The sequence below is a fragment of the Balaenoptera borealis genome (genome assembly GCF_965194805.1).
Source record: "Balaenoptera borealis genome assembly, chromosome: 20".
In the NCBI taxonomy this organism is placed as follows: domain Eukaryota; kingdom Metazoa; phylum Chordata; class Mammalia; order Artiodactyla; family Balaenopteridae; genus Balaenoptera; species Balaenoptera borealis.
This window is the reverse complement of record NC_138879.1, coordinates 24,851,004-24,878,068: the sequence shown is the minus strand read 5'-3', so window position 1 is coordinate 24,878,068 and position 27,065 is coordinate 24,851,004. Positions and strand designations below refer to the sequence as shown.

General features: G+C 40.4%; 1 protein-coding gene across 4 annotated transcripts in view; it reads right to left on the bottom strand.

The window, feature by feature from the left end:
- Nucleotides 1-4,566: 4,566 nt before the first annotated feature.
- ZNF652 (zinc finger protein 652) overlaps nucleotides 4,567-27,065 on the bottom strand; it is a 69,374-nt gene continuing 46,875 nt past the window's right edge. For all 4 annotated transcript variants that reach the window (XM_082373161.1, XM_082373164.1, XM_082373163.1 and 1 more), the window contains 5 exons: nucleotides 25,615-26,773; nucleotides 22,854-23,001; nucleotides 22,378-22,493; nucleotides 21,768-21,912; nucleotides 4,567-13,752 (listed from right to left, as the gene is read on the bottom strand). In XM_082373161.1, the coding sequence (XP_082229287.1) occupies nucleotides 13,241-13,752; nucleotides 21,768-21,912; nucleotides 22,378-22,493; nucleotides 22,854-23,001; nucleotides 25,615-26,517 (1,824 nt within the window). In that variant the 5' untranslated portion in view covers nucleotides 26,518-26,773 and the 3' untranslated portion in view covers nucleotides 4,567-13,240. The remainder of the gene's footprint in view (nucleotides 13,753-21,767; nucleotides 21,913-22,377; nucleotides 22,494-22,853; nucleotides 23,002-25,614; nucleotides 26,774-27,065) is intronic.

Genomic DNA, 27,065 nt, shown 5'->3' with positions numbered 1-27,065 from the left:
CTTGGTTTTGTAGCCTCGGGAACTGCGAGACAATACATTTTTGTTGTTTAAGCCACCAAGTTTGTGGTACTTCATTGTGGCAGCCCTAGCAAACTAATCTTGATCTCTTGTGACTGGCTTCTGGATCTTTCTGAAGCCTCGGCAAAAGGTTGTATAGCCACATACCAGGGCTTTTCTCTATGCCAGTTTTTGGCAGCCATTTCTGAATTTTAGTATCCTTTGCAATCTGGATAGGCTGAGAATTTCTCAAATCATCAAGTCCCCGTTCCTTTTAACAGTTCTTCCCTTGATTTATTTCTCTCCTCTTGTATTTTACTATCAGCAGCAAAAAGAAACCAGAAAATATAGAAACCAGAAACCTAGAAAATCTCTGCTAAATATCCACATTCCTTGCTTATAAGTTCTGTTTTCCACATAACTGCTAGATACAATTCTGCTAAGCTTTCTGCCACTATGTAACAAGAGTTACCTTCCCTTCAGTTCCAATAAAATATTCTTCACTTCCATCTGAGCCCTTACTGTCAGTGTCTTAAGTTCATCTTTCTATTAACGATCTGTTCATGGAGATTGAGGCTTTCTCTAAGGCAATTTAGGATCTCTAAATTTTCCTCATGTTCTTTTGACTTGCACTGTCTTTAATGTACATATTTCTACTAAAAGTCAGTTCAAGGCAATCTACCTTTTTAGGTATTTGTTATGACATCCTGCTTCCAGGTACCAACAGTGTTTTAGTTTTCTATTGCTACATAACAAATATCACAAATGAGGGGGACTTTCAACAACACAAGGCCCTCCGGCTTTCACACTTGCCTTCAGTTGGTGGTTAAACACCCTTGGCCATTCATTATCTTTCCCTAATGCGTCAATGGTGCTCACCGACAGCCTTCAGATTCCACTGTCTATAGAATTAGTACCTCCCCCGCCTCTCAAAAGCCTGTGATATCGCCGCCCCCCCCACCCCCTGCCACCCCGGAAGTGCATTCCCTTTTACAGGGTCACCACTGATGACGGTCTGAACAGTTGTCCCACCTATCACTAGTGATGGTGTCTCCATCACCAGCTGCCTACCAAGGGTACAAAATCCCGTTTTTGACTCTGCTTCCCCTAGCCAGTCCTGGTACCAACTGTATTAGGTCAGGCTCCCAAGAATGAAAACTTGGAAAGTCTTCAAAGAAGAAGGATTGGACAGAGGTCAAGTTGGGCAGAGTGGAACTGTGATGAATTCACAATAAAGTCCTCGGCTGATCTCACAGGAGCTCAGGAGAGGGCAGCTCTTCAAAATTTCCCCCCTTGAGGCAACAGGTCCGGGTCATGATACCTCTGTGCCAACTAGTCATTGGATGTGGGCTGCCCCTGGGGAGGGGAGGAGGTGTGACTTTGGGGGAGGTGGCTGTCTTCAGCTGAGAGCAATTCCTGGAGACAGACTCCGCTGAGAGCTGTCAGCACAAACGCTCTGGAGAAGCTGGGAGAATGAGTGCCTCGACCCTGAAGAGGGGAGAATCTGGGAAGCACACCACAGGATCCACTGCAATCATTGTTTTCTCTGTCTGCTAATAGATAACACTTGTACTTCGTATTAATTTTCTATTGCTGCACAAATTACCCCCAAACTTAGTAGCTTAAAACAACAAACACGTATTATTCCATAGTTTGTTGGTCATGAATCTGAGCTCAGCTTACACAGGTGTCTCTGGCTCAGGGTCACCAAGCTACTGGCTTGGGCTAAGTCACTTCTAGACTCTACTGTACTGGAGAGCCCACTTCCAAGCTCACTCATGGGGTTGCTGGCAGGCTTCCGTTCCTGCACAAGTCCTCCATAGGCTGCCTTAAGTATTTTCATGACATGGCAGCTGGTGATTGGAGAGGTAGAGACCACGACCAAGAGTCTTTTTGTAACTAATCTTGGAAGTGACACTGCATCACTTCCGTCATATTTCATTCCTGAGAAGCAAGTTGCAAAACCAGCCCAACTAAAGGCGAGAGGATTGCACAGGGTGTGACTACCAGGAGGTGGGGACCACCCTAGAGCTGCCTGTCACAAATACTACCTGGCAAACACCAAGCTGAGCATTTTACCTGCACGGCTTTATTCAATCCTCACAGTGACCTTAAGGGAGTTGCTATTAATATCCTCCCTTGCAGATGTGGAAACAGGCGCAGAGTGGTTAGATAACTTACTCGCAGCCACAGAAGTGACAGTTAGGGGAGAAAAGATCGAGCCCTAGTTTGTCTGTGAACAAGCCTGTGTGTTTCTAACTCTTATACTGTCTCCCCTGATAACATCTTGGGAAGGTCAATGTCGTTGCAAAGATTGAAGCTGAGTAAGGGGCTACCATGCTTTAGGTGCAGGGACTGGGGGTGAGATGTACCAGTCAGACGGCTCTAAACCCAGGCAGTACCTAACCCAGGAAGTTCAGGAATAAGGTTGGGAACACAGAAGAGCAGGCCAGAAGTCTGGGTGGAGGGGAATTCTGAAATGGTGGTGTTCTTGATGAAATCAGCTGTGGACATGAGGAAACCCTCCTTCCTCTCCAAGTTCACAGCTGCTGAATAGGGATTGGAAATAGAAGTAGCAGGGTTACACATGAGCTAAAACTGTTACTTCGTTATGCCCCCACCCCCAAAGTTCTTGCATAATGGACTGTGCAAAGTTATAAGCTCTTAGTAACTGTTAGACCTAAATCTGAGGGCGTTTCCAAGTTATCTTATTGCTGTGTAACAAACCACCCCAAATCTTAGTGGTTTCTAACAAAAGTAATTTATTTCTGGTGATTCTTTGGGTTGGTTGGGCAGTTATTCTGCTGGTATTACCTGGGCTCTTAAGCATGCATTTAGTTGGAGTGTCAGCTGAACTGAAGGGTCTGCGATGGCCCCAACCACGTGCCTGGAACCTTGACAGGGACAGCTGGGACCTCTCTCTCCACGCAGTTTCTCATCAGTCAGTGGTCTCACCTGAGCTTCCTCAGTCATGTTCCAAGAGAATTAAAGGCAGAAGCTGCACAAGGCTCCAGGACTTGCAACATCATTTCCCCACATTCTATTGGTCAAAGAATTCCTAAGACCGGCCCAGATTCAAGGGAGCTGAGAATGGCCACACTTCTTACTGGGAGTTTAATGGAAGGAGGGGCAAGGACAGACTACAAAAGGGTGTGGACACAAGGAGGCGTGACTCATCGAGGATCATTGTACTGGCAGTGGGTTAGAGGCCCCATGAGATAGGACTGACTGCAGTGTGCCCAAGAGTTGACCTGTCTCCACTGCAGGGCACCGGAATGAGAGATGGCTAATCTGTGCGGGAAGCTTCAGAGTTTGGACCCAGTCAGAAATAGAAACACGTAAGACTTAAAATGTTAGAAGATCCAGTTAAAACAACCCGATTCTGTATGAAATTGAATTCAGGCTGCTGCTGGAATAAAATAATACACATATACACTGCTTTAGAAAAAGATTCTTCAAACTGCAGGTAGGGATTAGTGGGTCTTAAAATTAATTTAGTAGTTCACGATCAGCATTTAAAAAATACAATAGAAAATATCAAAGTGCAGCACAAAGATATTTTTCTTGGATTTTTAATTCACTTGTATAAATAAACTCATAGATATGTATATTGGACAGCCAAGTAATGAGAAAATACATTTCTTACTATGGGTCACAGCCAAAGTTTGAAAGCCACTGATTTAGTATACACTGGGGTAGGGGGAATATCTACTTTATATTCATGAAAGAAGTGTGTTAACAACAGCATCTAGTCAGAGTTACAAGACGATAGAGAATAAGAATGGTAATTCTATGATTTGGGCAGTTTTGTTCCGTTCTAAGAGGTTTTAAACAAAAGGAACCTTGAACAAGATTTCCTTTCTATGTGCTTAACTCCCTCACTGGAATCCTTAGACAGAAAGAAACAGGGTGGATCCTGCGCTTGAAAGGCTCGATAGAAAATAGTTGATCCTCCAGTGGCTACAGTAATAGCTCTGAGGGCAAGCCTCACTGTTGGAGAATTATTTACTTGTTTGTTGTCAGGTTTCCTCCACTGGAACACGGGCTCCATGAGAGCAGGGACTGTGTCTTGTTCACGGCTGAACCCCCAGTGGCCAGGTCAGGGCCCAATACATGTTAGGCACTCCATAAACATTTGTGGAGTAAACAAATGAGTGCACGAATTAATGGGCATAGGGGAAGGAAAAGGAGCCTCATCCAAGTACCACATTTTATAATCATTGCTTTGCACTGAGTGTGCTCTGTAAGCGCTTTCCATCTGTCTTCTTTTTCTTCAAACTGATTCAGAACCCAATTGTGATCCTTTTTTTCAAACACTGTTTTCTAGGATATGTTCAGATTATCATTCAGCTAGACAGAGTAGTGTTACTGAAACCAATCAGCACTGAGCCAGGCAGCAGAGAATAAAAGAGAACTAATCACTCTAACTTTGGCCAGCAGCCTTGAAAACATGTTACCCTTCATAAAGAGGTCAGCAGGATTTGTGGGCTGGGCAGCCTATTATGAGGACTGTCACCTGAGGATAAGGAAGAAATGAAGTGAAGAAATACACACAATGGATATGACTACTTTCTTTTTTTTTTTTTTTACTGTGAACATTAGCATTAAGTTGGTTACCGTACACATCCAAAGGCCCAGCATCTCAGAAATATCATGAAGTGGCACACCTTGTACCAGAGTCTCATAAGAATAAAATAAACAATGCTACATCAAGTGGTTAAAAATACACAAAAAAGTAGTTTTAACAGTCTATAAATTTTTTATACTTAAAATCATGATTGAGTTGAAATTAAAAAGTGCATTTCAATTGCTAAAAAAATAATATTGGTATAGTTAACACAAGGGGGAAAAATCAGTACATTGAGGGATCTGACAGGATGCTGGAATACAGAGGACTTAGGGAAGCTGGGCAAGTTTGGAGACTCAGGAGGGAAGCTTGGTTCCCCCTCACTACGGTTCCCTGGGGCCAAGCAGCTCTCCTCTCCCCAGTATCTTTCCCATCTTACGAGATCCTGTCCTATTACCTGTCACCTCCCCAACTGAAAGACTCCTCTAAACTTCTTTGCAGCACGAGAGGTACCTGTCCTGCATGAGTCCAACTTCACCTTCAATTGTGTCCTCACAGAGGTAGGAGAGGGACACTGCCCTCTTCTGGACTTGACACAAGTACCCCAGCTACATGGCCTTAATCCTTATGACCTAGCAGGCAGAACAGGGACCAAGCAGCTTCTGTTTTGTCAAACTCCTTTGGACAAATGTTCAACATTCAACAACAAGCTTTGTAAACCTAACGCTGAACAGTTCCTGGCAAGCAAACTGGATTTTTTCTTTAAGAAATGAGGAAAAGTGCAAGTGATTTCAGTACTGTTGGGGAAAACAAAAATAAAGATAAACAAGTTACACCTGGCCCCCTGTTACCTAAACCAATCACAGCTTCAGTTTTGTTTTTCGCCGAGTGCTGGGGTTACAAGTGGATGCCTCTATCTGTCTGTATCGCTCAGGGTCAGACTTGGCTGGGGAAAAAGGGCCAAGGAGGTATCTGTTCGCAAGGCCATTCCAGGTGCAAATGCCTCCTGGCTCTACGGGCTAAATAGTTTGGGTCTGGTGTTTCCTCTTAGTTGATTACTGACCTGCTTCTTGTGAGGAAGGTGCTGCTATGAGCACAAACAAAACTTGCGGTCAGAGAGCTGGTGAGGGTCAGGAGCCCTAAGACAAGAAACTGACACAGAGGGAACACAAACTGAATTCTAACCGGGAGGAGTGACTGCTGCAGGGGACTCCCCACGGGTCAGGACACAGGGCTGACCCCGCTGACTTGGTCCCTGCTGTAACAGACATCTGCTTGGAGCAGAGAAGGTAAGAAGCACTTCCTCATTCACACTCCAGAGTTACCCCTGCCGCTCTTGTCCTTCTCAGAGATGTAATGGCCCTGCGCTGGTGGTGGGATTTGGGAGAAAAGAAGTAAGGAGGGTGGCCTTCCTGCTCTGCATTTAGCACACAACGGATCCCCCATGGGAAGGTTCTGGCTTTCAATCTCTGGCACCAATATGTAAAAAGGCTAATTCAGATGCCTGACCCACAAGGACCTCTGACCCACATATCAACCTTTGATTCCATCATGAAGGCTGAGCACTTAGTAATAAGGGAAAATGTCTTAAAAACCAAGATCTATAAATAAATATTGAGCCTAGAGAGAATATTCTGTAAGAGACTTAAAAGCGGGATCTTTCTTTAGAAGGTGAGAATAATGAAGCTAAAGTATTTTGTTGCTCCCTTGTGGACAAAGCCAGTACTGCTGGTGGAGCAGAATCACACTGCCCATGTCAAGAGGAAGATGCATATTCAAACTTATGGAAGATTGAGAAGAATTCACCTGATTTTCAGAGGCTGCATATATATGGTTGGGGATACAACTTCAGCAGTAAACACCAAAACTATGTCACACAGTTTTTCTTTTTTACTTTTGGAACAAGTCTAATGAGTTGAATAATGAAGCATAGAAAAGATATTTCTAGGATAGGCTAGAGATTCTAAAAGAACAAAATATTTCCCACCAACTTTTGAATGCAATTAAACGCAGCCTCAAGACCTATGCAGAATGTGAGTTGGTGTCTCCGGCCTTGTGAGCACACGGTCCCTTTTCACCTGTTAAAGGCAGGTAAGAAGGAAGCCGCGTTTGTTCAGAGGAGCTGGATATTTAGAAACAACTTGATTCTTTGGCACATCCGCTATAGAGACAGGCTCTTTGGTTGATCAAAACCAACAACGCAAGTTCCAGATTTCCTTCCAAAGTTAAGCAAAATTCAGCTCCTACCCCTTCTTGCCCCATCCCCAAAATCATTTTCAAGTAATTTGTAACATCCCTGATCTCACCAGGGAAGCTCAAATAGTGTGAAACTAGAAAGTGGAGGAGACACTTCTTAGGGGCAAAGGCCCTTTGATACTTGTGCCAAACGTCTCCTACATACAAAGACATGAAACAAGCCAACAGTCTGTCTCAGGGATGCGGCTCCTCAGGTGTGAGCACCCCCCCCTCCTCCCCCACTCCCCGCACGGCTCCCACTGCTGTACTGCCTGAGATTCCCAGGAGAAAAGCCACAGATTCAAAGTGGTTACTTTAGGTAGCCAGTTACTATCTAAAAGAGGCAAACTTCTAGGTTTGGGGGCTGTCAAGGCATACTAAAGCAAAAAGATTTCAAACAACAAGAAACTCTTGTTACTTATTTCTGTAGAAATCTACTTTTTGCATTTTGTAAACGAGTATTCCCATTCCAAACAGCCAGTGACATCTTCAAATGTCTTGAATTTATTCATTATCAAACATAAGCATTCTCACAATATTACACTGTCCCACCAATAACATACCGTCGCCAGATAAAAGGAACAAGAATTTATTAACAGCTGCCTTCTTAGACTCCCACTTCATGTGGTTGTTAGTTAGCCTTGAAAACCTGAGTATTAGTATTATTAACTTTAAGGAAAGAGGCATGACGTTTTAAGTCAGAAAGGAAAAATTTCGACTAAGGCCAAAGGGCTCAACGCAATAGCTTTCATTCACTTAAAAAAAAAGCAATCTAATTTCCTCATTTTAATGAGTTCTATTTGTTTTCAGTTTTGGAGGAGAACTGAAAGGGAGCAAGAGACCTGTACACAGCACAAGCTGCAGTTCTGACTCTGAAAGATGAGCCAATTGCTACAATGTTTCATCAATAAGGTGCTCATGTCACATGGAGAACACACTGAAACCTCCTTTTTATTACATCCTTCATATACTACGTATCAACAATATTTTAAAGATTAATTAGATGTGAACAAGTAGAAGAGAAAGTAACTGGAAGTTTTTGAGGGACAGAAGGATGAGAGAGGCAGATCAAACATCAGTAAAGGACTTCTGATAAACCCAGAGAGCAATTTTAAATTAATTTGACTAAAATAACATTATGGGTACAACCTGGCACAATGTTTCTGGAAGAGAGAGAGCATATCAGAATAGGGCATAGCAAGAGCAGCATTCAAGATCCCTTAACCAGAAAGGGGAGGCATTCGGGAAGACTAAGGTGAGAAAAAGATGTGCAAAAGAGATACTCAATGACCTTTAATTTGAAAGAAACATCTACTTTCTGGTGAAAGAAAGGAACATGAGGAGTTCAGATAAGGATAAAACCTTTCATCACTAGAGATGTAATACGTGACGAAATAAGATATAAATAAAAGTTTAAAATGTAATCTAAAGGCGACATGGGGGAACAAAACAGAAATACATAAAAAATTCACATCCAAGGTTTTAGAGCTAGTTTGTAGAGACAAATCAATTGGAATAAGAGTGAGTTCCAATACTCATGGAGGATGAATAATCAGAGGTAGGATTTAGATCAGGAAAAGAATGTTCCATGATGCTGGCTTTTTGAAGGCACTCAAGAACAGAGTGAGAGAGACTGAAGCTGCAGTGAGATAATACAGGATTAGTGAGAGCGGTACGCTCACTAATCTGTCATAAGGAAATAAAAACCACTCCAGGAACATTATGACAATACATATATTATCAAGTTATACACAGAGTCTAACAAGGTAGAAATCCACTTTGTAAGTAGTTTCTTACAACAATATAGCTTCTACTTAGGGAATGAGAAAGAGAAGTTTGTTTTCCCGATATGCAATTCTGCAAAATAGTTTAATGAAAAATTTGATAAGTGGTACATTATCTAGTTCTTTCAACAAATTTACTGAGGCTAAAGCTTCAAAGCTGGGACAACCAAGGAGTTTGATTTTCCTTTGAATCTTGCAAAACCTATCCTCTAAGACAAAAAGATCTGATCACAAAGTCTATAAAAAGTCTAGAGAGTATAAAAGTACAGAACTATGAAAGTAGATATATTGATGGCAACTTTTATGGCTTCCATAGAAAGTGTAGAGAGTATCTCTGGTTTGCTTTATCGAGGTAGTGTCCAGGGTTGGAAGGTCATTGTTATTTGTTATAAACACTACAGATGACAAAAGCAGGTTAGCTAGGGTGTTGCTAGTACATAATAATGCCAGTATCTCTAGTGGCTAATGACCTTTCATTCCTGAAAAAAAATGATCTTTTGGGAAATTTCCTATCTTGGTTTAGGCAAAGGAAAATTAAAACCCAATATTTACGTGCTCAATTTTATAGCCTGAAGAATTCCAAGTGAGTTGATTTTTGTAATGGGAGATAGTTGATAAAATTCTTAAATGTAACTTATCCCTTTTCCATCAAATACTTCCCATACAGTCTGGAACAGCATCGAAATGTTCATCATGTGGATCAGCGATGTGATAAAAGTTGTCTCTTCTATGCAGTAGCTCAAACAGATGGGTTTCTCTAACTTTAGTTTTCTTTTCTCTCTCTCTCTTTTTTTTTTAAACATTAAAACCCCACCTACCATTCTGTGTTTCACTAACGGAAATCTTCAAGATGTGGTAAATATATATACACATCTGCAATGGATTTCTATTTCTGCTTGATTTTCTTAAAATTTAAAACTTCCAGTGAAATAAAAATTAAGCTAAACAAGCATATCCATTCAAAAAAACATAAAGAGTGAAAAAAATTTCAAGAAGTAGAAAATTAAAAGTTTACAAGTATCTCTTCAGAGTATTTTGCCACCAGTTAGTATACAAGGGGCAATCAAATCATAGGGAGGGAGCATTCTAACCACAATGAAAAGGTACTTCCAACCAATGTAGTTTTAAAAAAGATGGTACAACTATGGTAATGTCCATGCTCAGTCATTAATTTAGAACAGTTAATGTAAAAATGGTAGACTGTAAAAGTATACGTAACTGATTTGCAAAGGTTACTTTGAACTACTGTAGTAAAGTTTTATGTGGAGACTTCCCTGCTTGCTAAAAATAAGAATCAAATCACAAATATACATGGAAAGGAAGCCACATGCTTTTAAACTGTTCATCTTAGTTTCTTCACTCAAATGTAAAATCTGACTCAGTATGAGCCTGCCCCACTCAATCTGAGAAAGCAACAAGCAGCCTTTCATTAAGGCTAAGGAAGAGTTTATATTTGAATGATAAATCTATGAGAAAAGAATAAAAAAGTGCAAAAAATATTTAAAAAGCAATAGCAACTCAAGCTGGGAATTTTCAAGTAAGTCTTAACTCTAGCAACGATACAAGCCTTTGAAGACAGTAAAATTAAGTCATGAGAAACAGCCTCAATTTGGTATCTATATAATGCTGAAATGTGGCCTTTGTTGTCTTTAAAATTTAAGTACAGATAAGGGCTGAGAACTCAAACTCCTCCATAGTTCTTTTTTTCATAAACAGATAACAAGTAGGTAATAAGTTTTGAAGAAGTCACAGGGTGCTGTACTATAGGTGGGAGGGAACACACCATACAATGCAACTTTTATTTTAGTAGAGGACCCCAATCAAAATTTTAACCCTGAGTTTGAGTCTTAAGCGTGTTAAACCTGATGCGCACATATGTTTAAGGCTTAATTCTGCAGTTCTTCTATTCAGAAGCATTAATGTTATGAATATTCTTAATGCATTTCATTAGGCATATGTAACATGACACTGATGAGGAGTCATTATATTCCGAGCAGTTTTCCCGAAGACCACAAACCCCAAATCAGGGAAGGTATGCTTATCTAGGGAAAAAAAAATTGGAAGTTTCCAGATTGTTCCACAGTACATTTCACTAAGAACTGTATTGTGTGACAATGCTGATATTTTAAAGAGATAATCCTTTCTTTGCTTCTGTTAAGGGTGGTGGTGATTATTTGCTTAATATTGGTTTTCCTATGTAGATATTGTTTTTTCCTATGTAGATATTTTCTTATGGCTATATTCACTTGAATGAAAAATCAAATATGACTACCTGAATTTTCCAGTGTGTAATTATAGTACACCTCATAAAATGGTGGAGTCAATGGTCTCAAGTCTAGAATTCAGAACTGCTGCCCAATATTGTAAATTTATTTAGAACAAAATAAGGTATAACCAATTAACTAAGCTGTAATTTACATCTTAAACATCATTTTAATATTACAAGCTTGGACATGAAATAATGGTATGTCCACACAAAGGTGTATATCCACAACCTTGTCATGGAATGCCAAGGAGACTGTGTAAATAAGGGGAGGCAGCCACTAAAGATATAACAGTCATAAATAAGGAATTAACTTTTCTTATTGGTTTGGGTACTTGAGTGTTCAAAGAATGTACACAAATATTTAAAACCACATTCCTTAGAAGTTAAAACCAAAAACAGGAAAAGTATGTCTTGAGATACTTTTCCGTCTCATTCCCAAATTTTCCTATGCTCATTATAGAAGACAAAGGCAGTAATCAGAAGGAAAAAATCTGGAAATATTAAACCAAAAAGCTAACAGAGAATGCGATATTTTAAAAATAGGGACTTAACCTCAATGGAAAGAGTTCCAGTTTTCCTACCACGGAGCTAATCAGCCAGAAAAGTGCTGTAAGTCTATCTGCACACTTAATATTAAAAATAAAAAATAAATAAAAGTCAGGGTTCTGATTCAGGCAAAGATTTAAAACCTTGAGGAAAGAAAAATGAAGACATTTGAAGATTAAAAAAATGAGAGAGAGAGAGAGAGAAAGAAAGAAAGTAGACCTTGCTTTGAAACTCAGTTCGCTGAGATGAAAAATTACAAAATTTTTAGCTACACTGAGTCCGGATAAATGTGATCAGTTAAATATAACCAATCTGTTAGCCCTTCTGTTCAGCCTTTCTTATAATGAGCTCCTGATTGACCATGCTCTTTAGAAGTTACCCAAACTCTTTCAAACCTGCCCCATTTGCGGCTCTCCTTATCCAAGAAGGCTGCTATCACATCATCGCTTGCAGAGGACAGGGCAGCAAAACGTCGTTTTCTCTCTCTCACCACAATTTAAACTGTGTTAGAATAGCTCGAAGTTGTGACTACATCCATGGATAGAAGAGACATTTTAAAAGTCATAACCAATTTGTGTTCTTATCCAAATTTCTCAGCCACTATCAGCAACATCATGTTTGTGATTTTAGTGTACTATTTTATCTTTTTGTAACAATTCTAGAAAAATAAAGCAACCTTAAAGTGAGCAATGTATTAGGAAACTTCCATTTGTCGTCCCACAGAGGCTGAACCTGAACACGTTTCTGGGGGAAGCGAGACGTGACTGAGAGGAAACAGCCTCCGTCACCTCCTCCTCTTGACGGTGAACAGCTTTACTCAGATTTTCAAAACAGGCCAGCTTCAGGTGGGTGACCTCCCTGGAAAAGGCTCAACCCTCTGCAAATCATTCCATTCAACGTACTAACTGAACCAAACGAAACATGGAGGACACAGCATGTCCACGAGCCTAACAGGCCCCCGAGTGTTAAGCAGAGATTAAAAAACTACCAAGTACTTATGCCAAATTCCGAAAGTAAAACCTCGTTTTTGCAATAACCTGGTCTGGAGACCCTTTCAGATACATCTAGTCTCTGAAGCACCTTTGAGTTGTACGGATGTAAGAATAACTTTGAGCTATAGAAGTTATATGCATCTTTAAGAATCACATTTTGATGATTATAAAAATTTTTTCTATTTTACAACATAGGTCCAGCTACACTGAAAAAATTACACTGCTTATTGAAATACATTTCATTTTAGAAACAGACTACTAAAGAAGTCTATACAAAAACTCTAAAATAATTTCTGTAGTAAAATAAAGAGTGCATTAGGAGAGCTACACAAAGAAGAAAATTTCCGTCTTTCTCTATAATGCTTGATATACTGTGAAACATGGCTAGCTCAACTCTGAAGCCAGCACCAAAAGCTGAAAAGAATTTGTTACGATACACAGTGATACAATTAATGCTCTGGATTAATGTCACAGCCTTCCCGATTAGTACAAAGGAAACCAGGCCTGTCCCCTCTTTGAGGAGAAGTCCAGGATATAAAAGCAAGCATACCTCATCAGCTGATATGAAATTATAAAATTCCACAAGTCTGAGTATTTGAAATTTATAAAAGTCACCAGAAAATGCAAGCAAATTGGGCTTTAGTTCGGTGGTTCCCTGGTTCGACAGTTCCCTCCGTGAGCTCAAGGTCTTCTTGTCCACTCCCTCGGATGTGCTGATTCACCAAGACCATGACAAAGCTCTTGGTGGAGGCTGAGGAGAGTCTGACAGCTACAGAAATGCTCACCAACCCCCTCTCTGCAAACTCACACCGGGGCACGGAACTCGTGGAGAACACATTTAAGGAGATGGATGTTAGTGATGCTGGGCTGAACTGTTCTTCTCTGCCAGGTGCCGCAGAAAGGTGTCCTCACCCTGGCCCCTGTTATTTAAAGGCTCGCTCTTAAAGAGAGCTGGAGGTGGGGGGAGGTGAGGGACTGGGGGGATAGGAAGGTGGTGCGGGTGGTGAGGGTGCGCGTGGATGTGAAGGTGCGAGAAGGGGTGGGGCATGGGCCGAGGGGTTAGCGTGCTGACGGGGTTCATACTGATGGGAGGGGCGGGGGTCGTGGGGGTGCTCCCCACAGAAGGAATCGGGGTGGCCGGGGAGGTTGTGAGTGGGATCTGGACAGCAGGCGGCACGTTCACGGGGCTGGTCACCCGAAAGCACTTCTCCTTGTGGGCCTTAAGCATGTTGGAGAAGCGGAACCGCTGGCCGCACACATCACACGGATAGGGCTTCTCGCCTGTATGAGTTCTGCGGTGCCTCTTCATGTTGGGGCGGCTGGTGAAGCTTTTGCCACAGATTTCACAGATAAAGGGTTTCTCTCCTGAGACGAACACAGACACAAAAACAGGATTAACACACTAGGCGGCAAGTATGCGCTCCGGCTATTCCTCATATTAAAAAAGGAGGTTACCACTCCTCTCCCTTATGGCATATTATATTCTAATAGTCATAAAAGAGTTCCCCAAAGTTGGGACTTAACAAAAAAAGAGCAGATACAACTAAAACTTACTTACAGCCTACCATCTGGGCTTGGTTAAAAGAAAAAAAAAGGCTTCTACAGTAGTAATCTTCCACATCCTACAGGAAGGAGTGTTCAAACGGCTTTCCTGTGTTCCAGGGAACCAAGCCCACAGATGAATCTCTGCCTCTACGCATAGGCGAGCTGATCTGTGAGCAATTTCTGACATTCCAACCCAGAGTAGGACTTTGCTGAAAATGTCTTGTGGAGTAAATAAGTCTCCGCACGTCTACTGGAACATAATCCTTAGAATGCGGCTTACACTTTTGCTATTTGGGGAAATTCTGGACTGATTCACCCTACCACACAGATTTTGCACCACAGTGTTTCTCTGCAGGCGGTTCTCCATTACGTGGGACTGTCTGCACACCTGAAGAGCGCTCAGTGGTCCTGGCGCCAGACGACTATACGCCCCCAAGAAATTCTGACCATCAAGAATGTCCCCACACCATTTCCAAATGCCCATGGGTGTGGGGAGGGTTGAGCGGCAGGCTACCATTCTTGGTGGAGAACCACTGGGACAATGAGCCGAAAAGGAAACAAAACCCCTTCGTTCTAAGGGCACTTAGGGAGGAAATTAGGTTTGGGTTCTAAGGGCTTAATTTTTAAACTTCCTAACTTTCCTTTGGACTTACTGCTTAGTTCTATGCTATGTCTGCCTGCCTCTCTCCCCAGGCCATAGGGAGAAACAAAATGATGTTTGAACACACATGTCCATGATCACTTCATCCAGAATGCTGTGGCACGGCGTGGAATACCTGTCTACATGCGCTTCAGTGACCATGTGCTTGTATTTATCATTTCCTTCACCAATGCTCAGTGTATGTAGCTTGTATCTCTACCGTAGCTCCTGCTACAAGAGTTTGCTCTCACTTCAATTATTACTCCCTTTGTTTCTAACAGGTGTCCTTATTCTACTCTGTATAAATAAGAGCTATTGTGTATGGAGTCTTACTGTGTGCTTGGCACTGTTCTAATCACTTGACACCTTATTAACCTTTGGTGATCCTCACAGCCTTATGAGGTAGGTACGCTATTACCCCTATTTTACTGATGAGGAAATTAAGAAACTTGCTGGAGGTTCTATAGCCAGTGGAGAGGCAGGATTTAAAACTCTGCAGTCTGGCGCCAGACACGTAAAACAATGGCGCGTTACACCTCAACGTTTTGTGCATTCCTGAACACACAAAGGAATGTTATTTTCTTACTGTTTTCCTCCACTTTGGGACTCCTTCTAACACTACGAGCAAACTCCTCTTTATCCATATTGTAGTCCTTATTTCTTCTCTCTGCCTTTGAAAACTGACATCTCCTGTTGCCTCCTTCCATGGAAGCCAGACTTTTCCTCACTTCCCATGAGAGACTGAATTGAACCGTCAGGAGGGATCAGTTTTCTCCATAGTTACAAGTACTATTTGCTGACTATAATATTTCTTTTATCTTCCTACCTTTCATTATTCAATCACTGCCACTGCTAGGCTCTTCACTGTGATTCATATTCATCTTTCTAGATAAATTCTCTACTGGCTTGTGTTCCTTCTTTTTAATCCATCTCCTCCAATTAAAAACTTCAAATTCGGGCTTCCCTGGTGGCGCAGTGGTTGAGAATCTGCCTGCCAATGCAGGGGACACGGGTTCGAGCCCTGGTCTGGGAAGATCCCATATGCCGCGGAGCAACTAGGCCCCTGAGCCACAATTACTGAGCCTGCGCGTCTGGAGTCTGTGCTCCGCAACAAGAGAGGCCGCGATAATGAGAGGCCCGCGCACCGCGATGAAGAGTGGCCCCCACTTGCCACAACTAGAGAAAGCCCTCGCACAGAAACGAAGACCCAACACAGCCATAAATAATAAATAATAATTAAAAAAAAAAAGGAAAAACAACCTTCAAGTTCTATGTTAAATGGAATTGATTAAATCAGTTGTAGTATACCCATCTAATGGAGAGTGCCATTAAAAACAATATTATAAAAGTATAGAAATGTAGTTATTAACGTGAAAATCTATAATCTATTATCTATAGCCTATTAAGTAAAACAAGCAAGTTATGAACACATATGCATGGTATTATCCATTTTTAATGAAAAATATGTGTAGGAAAATATGATAAGAAATACAACAAATGTTACCAGTGATCATCTCTAGATAATGGGATTATGAGTGACATTTTACTTTATTTTTTATGCTTATATGTACTTCCTATTTTCTAAAATAAACATGATTTACTTGTATAATAAAATGTTTTAAAAGCACACCTGTTTGATAACCTATCAATCCCCTTGACCCCTTCCTCCTTGACTCTCCAGAGTTAACAGTCTTCATTCCTAACAGCCATGCGGAACCAGAGCCAAAGGACCTAGAGCCAAAGGACCTAATTTCAATTATTAGTCTAATACAAGCAAACATTCTCCACTTAATTCACTAATCACTTTTTAGGTTCACTAGGCACTTTATTCATTGACAGTTTACTTAATATATGGACATGTAACTTTCTGTTATGTGCTCAAACCTGGATTCAGTCCTGGATCTCTCTCATCATCTATCTCTCATTTGTAGTCTTCTAGGCTATAATGATTTGCCGCAGAAAGACTAAAAACTATTAGAACTGGCCTACCATAAATCCATGTATTCAAATTTAAATGGGTCCTTTTAACTACTTAATAATCTTTTATCCATTTCTTGATGTCCTACCAAATTTCCCACATTTGTTATTCCAGACATAAACCCACAATCCCACCCAACTCTCTCATTATTCATTAGGCCCCATCTCCTAACTATGCTGATGACTGATGATAAGGTTTCCCTGAAACCTCAAGGTAAGATTACAATGAGGCTGAAACAAGGAAAAATCAAAATGTATCATTTGAAATCAACCATCTGCACGATGTCCCACTTTAAGGAAGTGCTAGTAAATGGGTGGCTGGAGGAGGTACTAACAGCTAAGTCCATCAAGGTAACTAGAAAGCACATATGTCAATACATCTTATGATGTAACCTGATTGTTACATACAGATAAAGCTAACCTAATTATGAGAAACAGTATTGTAATGAGTCTGAAGAATGCACATAATAAATGAAGACAGAATCTGCAGGGAAGATAGAAAGAGCAAGAATTTGGCTAGTTAGCTGTCTTTTGAACTTTCAAAGGAAAAAGTGATCTGGCCAATGAACACAAGCATCCCAATCTGCTTATGAATATCCTTGAGCAGCATCAGAAATCTGTGTATCTATATATCTGGCCTATCATAACATTACAATCGTTCACCTGGATTACTGCAATATCCACCTGACTGGTTTCACCATCTCTATTCTTGCTTCCCACCCTCCAATCCACTCTCCACACTGTAGCCAGAGCGAACTTTCAGATGTGTCACGTTCTGCTTAAAACCACTGAAGAACGTACCACTGTCCTTAGAATAAAGCTCAAACTTTTCTACATGGCTTATTCTGTGATGTGGTACTTGCTTACTGCTCTCCAGTATCATGTCTTATTATACTCCCTGCCTCCCCTCCTCCCCGAATCCATCAAACTCTAACCAACCTCATTTAGTTGTACTTACTGTGCTCTCATCACCAAACCACTGTTATGCCTTGCCTGTCTATCACCCCAAAGTGACTATAAGCTCTGTGAATCTAGGGACTATTTCAGTCTTGTTCGCTACAGTAGCCCCGTTTAGTAGATTCTTAATTAATATTTATAAATAAATATTAGTTAATTCTAAGACATGCATTTCCCCCCAAATATTTACATCTGTGAAACTGACATATACCATAACAATCGGTGATGTGTCATTCTTTAATTTACAGCATTTTCTTAGCGATATATAAATGAGGTTTGTCTTAAAACTGATGGCTCCTTGGATTCCATGAAGGATGGTACTCACAATTAAAATCATTCAATTACCTTCCTTTGCTGTAATTTCCTGTCCCTGATGATCTTGTGATTATAATTTAGCTTCTAATATAAATTTATTTTAGGCAAAGAATATTCAGACCAAAGAACATAAGAGTTCGGAACCACTTGTCACTCAGGCTTTTCACTGTAAATTAGCAACTTTATTTATATATTATTAAGATTATTTAGCACAGATCAATCCCTCTGACCCTCATCTGCTTGGGTACACTGACAAATTCTGGAAGCTGAGAACCAGACTCTGGGATGGTGCTTTTTGCCCTCATGATGTCCTGTGTATCCCGCCCTTTTATTACTTGCTTCATTAAATTTCTATCAGAATAACTAAGTATGTGTTTCTGGAGTCAGACTGCCTTGGACAAGTTCTTTACTCTCTGAGCCTCATCTGAAAAATGAAGGTAATAATAATAGGTTATTGTGATACGTTAGAAATTCGAGGAAAGTGCTTAGAACACTATTTGGTACATGGTAGACGTTCAGTGCATTTTAGTGCTGCTATTATTATCATCGTCATCATCATCATCATCACTATCACTGGACCGTAAGCTCCTTGAGGGCAAAAAACAGGTCTTAATTCATCCTGTATCCCTCAGCACTTAGCACTGTGCCTGGTACAAAGAGAATCAACAATTATTCTATGTTGAACTCACGCCATGTCCACACCATCCCAGGAAACCCTGCCTGAGGGCTGGTCGGCTTCCCTAGATAAGATCTACCTCACTTCTCTTTAACTGCAAAGAAACAGCCCAATCAATGTCAGTTCCTTCAATGGCCTTAACCCCCACCAAAACATACTCTAAATGTGGTTTCATCCAGCCTTAAAAGAGCTATCCCTTTTCTTCTTTAAAAGCTAACCCTTTTTGGATCCTTTCAGGTACTACTGTCATCCTTATTTAGTACCAAGGAACCAGAGGCCTACAGGGGTTGCATAGTTCACTTAAGGTCACACTGCTAGTGAGTGGCAGAGCCAGGTTTGTCCAACTCCACCATCCAGCGCTTTCCCAGTGTGAGCATTACAAACAATACTAAGAGGCAGATGCAAACCAGGGAAAAGAATTTTAATATCGGTGTTAAACAAGGTCCCATATATATAAATATATACAAAGAGCTATTATATAAAGAGCTATCATAAACAATAAGAAAAAGCCAAACACTGCAATGGCAAGATGAATACAGAAAAGGCACAAGCAATTCAGAAAAGAAAATATACCGATACCCAACAAGCATATGAAAAAAAATGCTCAATCTTATTTAGCAATTAAGTGCAAATTAACACAGTAAGAAACCATTTTTCACCTATTAATTCAACATTGATTTTATTTAGCATTGGATAGGGTTGGGAAAATGGGTATTTTCATGCACAGCTGGTAAGAGTATATGTGGATGGCTATTTTGCAATACATATCACCAAGTCTTAAAACTATACACATCCCTTTGCCCTAATAATCCCAGTTCTAGGAATTTATCCTAAGTAAATAATCACGGATGTGTTAGCCACAAAGTTGTTTGTCACAGTATTATTTATAACAGTAGAAAAATTGGAAATAGAAATAATCTAAATGTCCAATAGGGAACTGGCTAAATAAAATGGAGATAACATCCTTAATAGGACCACTGTAAAGGTTATACTGATTAAATGAGATGATGTATGTAAAGTATTTAAGATAGTACTCAGCATATATGTGCATAATAAATGATGGCTATTATTACAGCAAATTTATAAGAAGGACTATTATACAACCATTAAAATGATATTACTGTTAATGACATAATACAGTAAAATAAAAAGCAGGTTATAACAGAGCATAAAGACCCAACTTTTGTTTTATTACTATATACATGAACGTATAAACACTTATGCATAGTATCTATATGTATATTAAGAAACTATAGAATTAAAAAAATATGTGCTAAAATGTTAACAGTAGTCATCTCTCATTGATAAGATTATAGATCATTTCAATTTTCATATTTTCTAATATACTTTAATAAGTATGTACTACTGCTTTTAATGAGAAAAATAAAAACTTAAGTGAATTTAGGTGGCTGTATTCCTTTAGAAGAAACAGGGAACGTTCAGCTTGCCTATTTGGTCAAAGAAGAATACTTAACATAAAGTTTTATTCAACTTATACATTAATCACAAAATGTACACTTCAGTTTCATATTATGGACATTTAAGGGCCTGAAGAAAGAAAAAGGACAAAGGGGAAAGAAGAAAGAGTAAGAAACGCAGAAGGAGAAGGAGAGAGGGAGGACCCGGGAGGAAGAAGCGCAGGAAGACGCGCAGGAAAGAGGAGGTGAGCGCAGAGGCTTAAGTGGTTGGAGGTTCCTTCCAATCTTGCGACAAACATTTACTGGGCATCTACTATGTGCCAAGCACCGTGTGTGAATGTGATACAGCTTCTGCCTTCAAAAAAACTTATTTTCTGTCTAGTTCCATAGTTTCCTGCTGAATTAACAAAAAACTGCACCCTAAAAGCGACTCAGAACTAAGAGCCTGTCCAAGAGCCACCAGATTTTAAGAGGAGAATTTGTTAAAATACTCTGATATATCCTGCTATCCACTTAGGCTTCAAAGTTATCACTACCTTTTGAGATGTAATTTACTAAACTCCTCTCATGGCTCTTCCTCTAGCTTATTCCTTGAAATCAGAGGTGCTGCTCTGAATGGGAAAGAAGCTCACCAGGCAGGTATTTTTCTTTGGACTTAATAGAGATGGGAACTACAGAGGCCCAGCCATGGGCAGAATTTCCTCACCACTAGTTAAGCAGGCTAAGCAAGATAATCTCTTGTGGTTCTTTCTAGCTCTGCTACTCTGTAGACTAATAGAACCTAGAATCCTGTGATTAGATTTTATTTAGAAACTTGAAATATGTTTCACACTGTTAAATTTGTGCAAAGACAGCTAATTCCGGAGTGTCAAGGTGAGACAGACGTACAATGCCCCAGTGTTTACAGGCGGCTATTATTCTAACCAGCTTCCTGGAGGCTGTGTGATCCAATGCTTACAAGACTCAAATCTATGCTATGAAGCATATACCTCTGAAAACACAATGTAGTTAAAATACTACTTAAACTCATTTGATGGATGTGTTCGTGAAAAGTAGTGAATTTTGGTAAATAAAATCCAATCGAACTTTAAGAATATTGAGAGGGTATCCTATTAAAAACAATGTCCTCAGGGACTTCCCTGTTGGCGCAGAGGATAAGAATCCATCTGCCAATGCAGGGAACACAGGTTCGAGCCCTGGTCCAGGAAGATCCCACATGCCACGGGGCAACTCAGCCCGTGCGCCGCAACTACTGAGCCTGCGCTCTAGAGCCCACAAGCCACAACTACTGAGCCCGCGTGCCACACTACTGAAGCCCGTGCGCCTAGAGCCCGTGCTCCGCAACACGAGAAGCCACTGCAATGAGAAGCCCGCACACCGCAAAAGAGTAGCCCCCACTCACGGCAACTAGAGAAAGCCCGCATGCAGCAATGAAGACCTAATGCAGCCCAAAATAAAATAAATAAATAAATAAATAAATTTTAAAAACCAAAAAAACAATGTCCTCCATTTTTTAAAGACCCAGAACCCTCTCCTTAGAAAAATAACATACACACATATGCAAAACAAGTTTCATACAATTTCAGGAGATCCTGTGTCCCAAATAAAGAGTCCGTCATCTTGAAGGAACCCACAGTTAAAAGGCACTAACAATTCTTTTTTAAATAAATAAAATTATGAAAACCTAATTTTTCGGTATTATAAATTTGTATTTTTATATATCAGGTTTATTTAAAGCGGAATTTGCACTTAGAATGCAGACGCGTGGTTTAGAATTTTAAGTAAACAGACTCACAGGTGATCATTAACAAGTGCTTGAGACATATCTGTACCTTTCCCAAGAAATTCTTACCAGTGTGTGTTTTCATGTGTTCGTCGAAGTACTGCTTCATGTTGAAATCCTTGCCACACCACTGGCACATGAACTGTTTGTGCCCAATGTGGATGCTCATGTGGGAGCGTAGCTGGTACTTGTACTGAAACCTTTCGTCACAGTTCTGCATTGGACACAGTGGAGATTTTTGAGTGCCAAGCATAGCAGCTTTACCTGCGCCCACCCTACCTAGCCTGAGATTAGGTATATTTTTCATACTCAAAATAGAACCTGCTTGTGTCAACTGTTTGGCTCTGCTATATTTCTGTAGCTGAGTTATAATAAAAGTGAAAATTTCTCAAATAATTATCAATGAAGTATATCTAACTTCTCTGAATTACTGAGAAAAGTAAAATGACTCGTCACGTGTTACTCCCAAATTTAACCTAATCTAAGAGAGCTAACTCTGTGTTAAAAATGACCGCTCTCTACCCAGCAGTGACATAACACAACGCTCAGAGCACGGGTCTGACGGCTCTGTGGAAACGCAGCCTTGTGCCTTGCACGAGGCACACCTCTCTCCCACTGCTCACCACGTATACATAAGCCAGCCCCCATGCCTGGGCCTGGTGGGCAGCACATGCCTTACCTCGCATCTGAAGGGCTTCTCTCCAGAGTGCTGCAAGGAGTGCACCTTGAGTGACATACTGCGTTTGAATGACTTTCCACAGGTTTCACAGGTAAATGGCATGTCTTTCGTGTGTGCTGCAACACAGAATGCACTTATACTCAAAAACAGTCCACCAAAAGGCTCAAACGGGAAAAGAGATATGTCCTACTGTAAGGTGGTCATGCCATCTTAATTGATTACTCTCTAATCTGTGAGGCTTTAACGGCAAAGTTCTGAAGGAAAAAAATAACAATGTTGAAAAGAAACCTGCGTGTGGAAGACTCTAGCATCCAATTTGGTGATGCTTACTGAAGACACGTTGTATTTAGTTTCAGCAAGTCAAAACTGATTCAAATAAGGCAGTTCCTCATATCCTGCCCAATCCAAAGCATAAAACACACCAAAGAACAAGGGAAAATTATAGGTGTGTGAGAAAAGCAACAGAAAAAACTTACCAACCATGTGTTTCCGTACATGAGCCATGGTATAGAATTTCTTCTCACAAATTTCACAGGAAAATTTCTTTTCTGCATATCCATGGACGATCTTGATATGTTCATGAAGGGACCAGAGTTTCTTGAATGATTTATTACAGGAAACACACTGAGCAGGATAAATAGAAATAATCTTTATTTATAGGAGCTTCCAGAAAGCCACGCCTGCTGACTGGCAGCTGAAATGGGTGTGCTTTATTATTATTATTTTTTGGCCAAGCTGCACAGCTTGCAGGATCTTAGTTCTCCTGACCAGGGATTGGTTGAACCTGGGACACGGCAGTGAAAGTGCTGAGTCCTAACCACTGGACCACCAGGGAAGTCCCATGAAATGGGTGTGCTTTAGATTCGTGGCACAGGCCAGAATCCAAACAAATCCACGGAGTCCAGATTCCAACACCAACATCCTTATGTTCTATTTTCCAAGATGAAGTTTTTTAGAGACACTTTGGGGAGTATGAAGACAATGGCAAAAAGGAAGGCAAAAAGGAAGTTCCACTAATATCAAAGAACTGACTGCTTTTATCGAGTTAGCATTATACCTTTGAAAAGAACCTTCAAGTTTTTGTTTTTTTTGTATATGGATTACCAAGAGCAGCTGTTTCCTACACATGGGTTACTATGCAGTTAATACGTGTTTACCAGAGAATACAAACTAATTTTCAATTAACATAAATAAAAACAAGATAAAGCATACATTAATGGTTCTATATCTGTAGAAGTATAACAATGTTTTTGTAGCTTAGAGAATGCATTTGGAGCCTTCATTGACACAAATTATTGAGATTTTATTATATTTTCCCAAATCTAATTTTCTCTATTAAACATTTCCCCCTGGCAGAATTTAATATGACCCCTCAGCTGATGGTCTCATCCTCCCTTTTCCCGGGGAGCCCCGCTCCAGATCTCTCACACAGGCACCTGCAGGAGACACAGGCGGTCCTGCCTAGTTCCCTGTATTATGGATCATTACTAGTCTAGGCTATCATAACATGTATCAAAATAAAATACTTCTGGTTAAAAACAATATTAGGAAGTTCTAGGTAACCATCAGACTCTGTGATACCGAAGGGAGCAAGTTGTTATTCACTGTAAATAAAGATCTCTGAACACATTATGCCTTCAGGAAACAAGGACTCTGAGAAGAGTCACAAAGATAAGCCTCTGGTTGGATACTGCTCGAGAAAAGGACAGACAACTCCTATAAGCTATTTTGTAGGGCACAGTTTTAATTTTTACTTGTTACCAGGTCATCAGGATTAGATATGCAAAAAGAGTTCCTTTAGCAGAATCCACAAAATCTAAATACAAGTTTAAATGAAATTATGGTGAGGAATAGCGAAGAAAGTCACACAAAAAAAGGATTTATTAAATGTTTTCTGTACTTAATGAAGCAAATTTAAGTAAAAAAAAACCCAACTATGTAAACATCAAGATCAAGATATACCTTTTTCAGCAATGAATCATTACAGAACTAAGTTTGACCCCTAGGGTGCAGCACAGCATTGCACTCCTTTTGGCCTGAACTCTTGCAACCAATTCAGAACCAGGCCCTGGGCACCAGCAGTTATTGGAGGGTAGGCACCATGATTCAGTCTTCTTTTATGTACCAAGCGTGTCAGAGATCAAGTCACAACTGACGAATCAAAAAGCAGTGAATTTTTAGCAGATATAATTTATATTTTAAAAAAATTTTATAATTTTTTAAAATTATAAAAATGTAATTTATATTTTTAAAGTAAAGCAATGATCTTGGTTGTCGATTAAAAGCAAGAAAGAAACATGAAAAATAAGGAGCACTCCAAATCAGGAGTATTCCAAGAAACACACTGAAACAAAACAATTTCATCTTCTAAAAGAAGGTTAGCTTAAATATGGTATAAGAAATTTCTATTTTACATATCTTTTGGAGACACCAATAGACTTACCTTTTATGAATATTCATTAATAGGCATTCACATGTGCAAACCAACACAGCTCAACAAAATATAATTCACTCAACATGATATAATTAGCACACCTCTTAACCTATCACAATATAGTCCATTCAAGGACTAGCCTCGTTTGAATACCATGTTTTGTTACCTTAACAATACTGCACCGTAGCATTATATAACCCTACTGCCACGTGGGCAACATTTTCAACCAGCTCAGCCTCGTTTAAAGTCTGCATATTCCCATGGGCTCAGCCTCTTGACAAATTTAGTCTTGTCATCTCTCCACTGGTAAAAGTAAACTCACTCCTGGAGATCTTCCATTTCCACCAGTCTGAGTCATTATGCTTTTTGTCCCCATCAGCTGCACTAGCATCTGGCACCCTTTCAAACCTTAGAAAAGGACCTCTCTCTACTCCTGACCTTTACTTGGTATCTCCCACCTTGACAGAGAAGATGCCAGAATGAATTATATTACATGTCTTACAAGAGTAAATCTCCGTGCAAAGTCGGTGTTGACTTTACCTCCTTGCCAATCACCTGTAACAGATCCCCCCTTCCAATGTACCTGGGTTCCCACTAGTCCAGCGTCAGTTAAATTTAATGCTTTTGAAAGAAAATGTTAAGCCTGGTTTTGAAAAGACCAAAGCAGGGGCTTTTGAAAAGATAAATTGGTGAAAACTGTCCCTTCAGCCTCTATTGTATTTATTCTCTTGGGCAGATACCAGGTGAGTGTGAACAGCCAGGTTCTATCCTGGAAAGTTTGCCCTCTTGGTGATGAAACCTACCTGAATATTTTTTTCACAGTCTGTTTGCTGGTGAAGGGACAGCTCACTTTCCAGGACAAACTTCTTGCCACACTTATCACAAATCTGCATGCGCCTATGAGTAACGTTCATGTGCTTCTCCAGGTACCAGCGAGTATTAAACACCCTGGGGCACTTCTCACAGGTCAGAGTCTCTTTCTCTTCACACTTAGCTTTCTGGACTGGCGCTTTGGGCTCCTTTGCGGCCCGCTTCTTACGCTTAGGTGGCTCTACACTCTTCCTACGACCTCTTGTAGCTCTGGGAGTAGGGGAGGCGGCAGCTGCGGCAACAGAGGCAGCTCTCCTCGTTCTCCTTTGTGTAACGCTGACTTTCTCCACTATCTTCTCCTTTTTCTTCTGCCTTTCGTTTTCTCCATAGTCATTACTGTCATCCGTGGCCTCTTCCTCACTCTCTTCCTCTTCCTCCTCACTGCTTGTCTTAAGAACAGGAGTCTCTTTGGACTGAGAAGAGACACCCTTTTCCCCTTTAGATACATTTAATGTTTGATTATTAAGGTTTACCTCCACTATGATCTGCTCCCTTTTGTAGGAGACTTCCTCCTCCTCCTCCTCTTCTGTGTCATCAGAATTCTCCCGGTCTTCTTTAACAGCATGCACATCAGACACTGCTCTTGTCTCCCTGAAATATGGCTGCTCTTCTGTTTCATGGAGATGTGGTTTGCTCATCTTGGTGTCCACTAACACAGAATAAGGACTTCCTGATTCCCTTTTGTACACTTTGGTGGACAGGTCAAGTTCCTGGTTGGCACCATGATAAAAGGTAGATGGCACTTGACCACGACGGCTATCTTCTTGTGCCATTCCTGTTACATGCACAGCACAGTTTTCAACCAGCTCCTGACAAGAACTGACTGTGTGGCTCATTGGTAAGTGGCCTAATTTATTAAGCAGTTCAGACTATAGGGAAATAGCTTTAAAACAGGGTAATTATTAAGACTCAAATCTTTTTCCATCCACAAAGAATCACTCAAATGACAAAAAGGTATTCCTGGAACCTGTGTGCAATTCTTCCAGTGTTGCAGCACCAAAGCGTAAGTCAAAAGGTTTGGTATTATGGCAAGAGCAGAGCACTAGTGATTTTTCTTTTGAAGAAAGCTGCAAATGACTTGGAGCATCTTATCTGCAAAGAAAAGCAAAGAGAAAAAAGATCAGATATCTCTTATTTCCTTCTTATAGCATGCACTGACATCATACAACAAACATATCTTAAAATGATTAAACTCTTTATATATGCAATTCTTTATCCTGTTTAAATGGTTCAGTGTGGGCCATCATTTTACTGGGTTACATGAATTCAATAAACATTCTGTTAGAATGTAAATTCTAAGACAGCAGGAGTCATTACCTGTCCAGTTCACTGAGGTATTCTTAGAGCTTAGCACAGTGACTACCAGCACTTAGTAGGTGTTCAG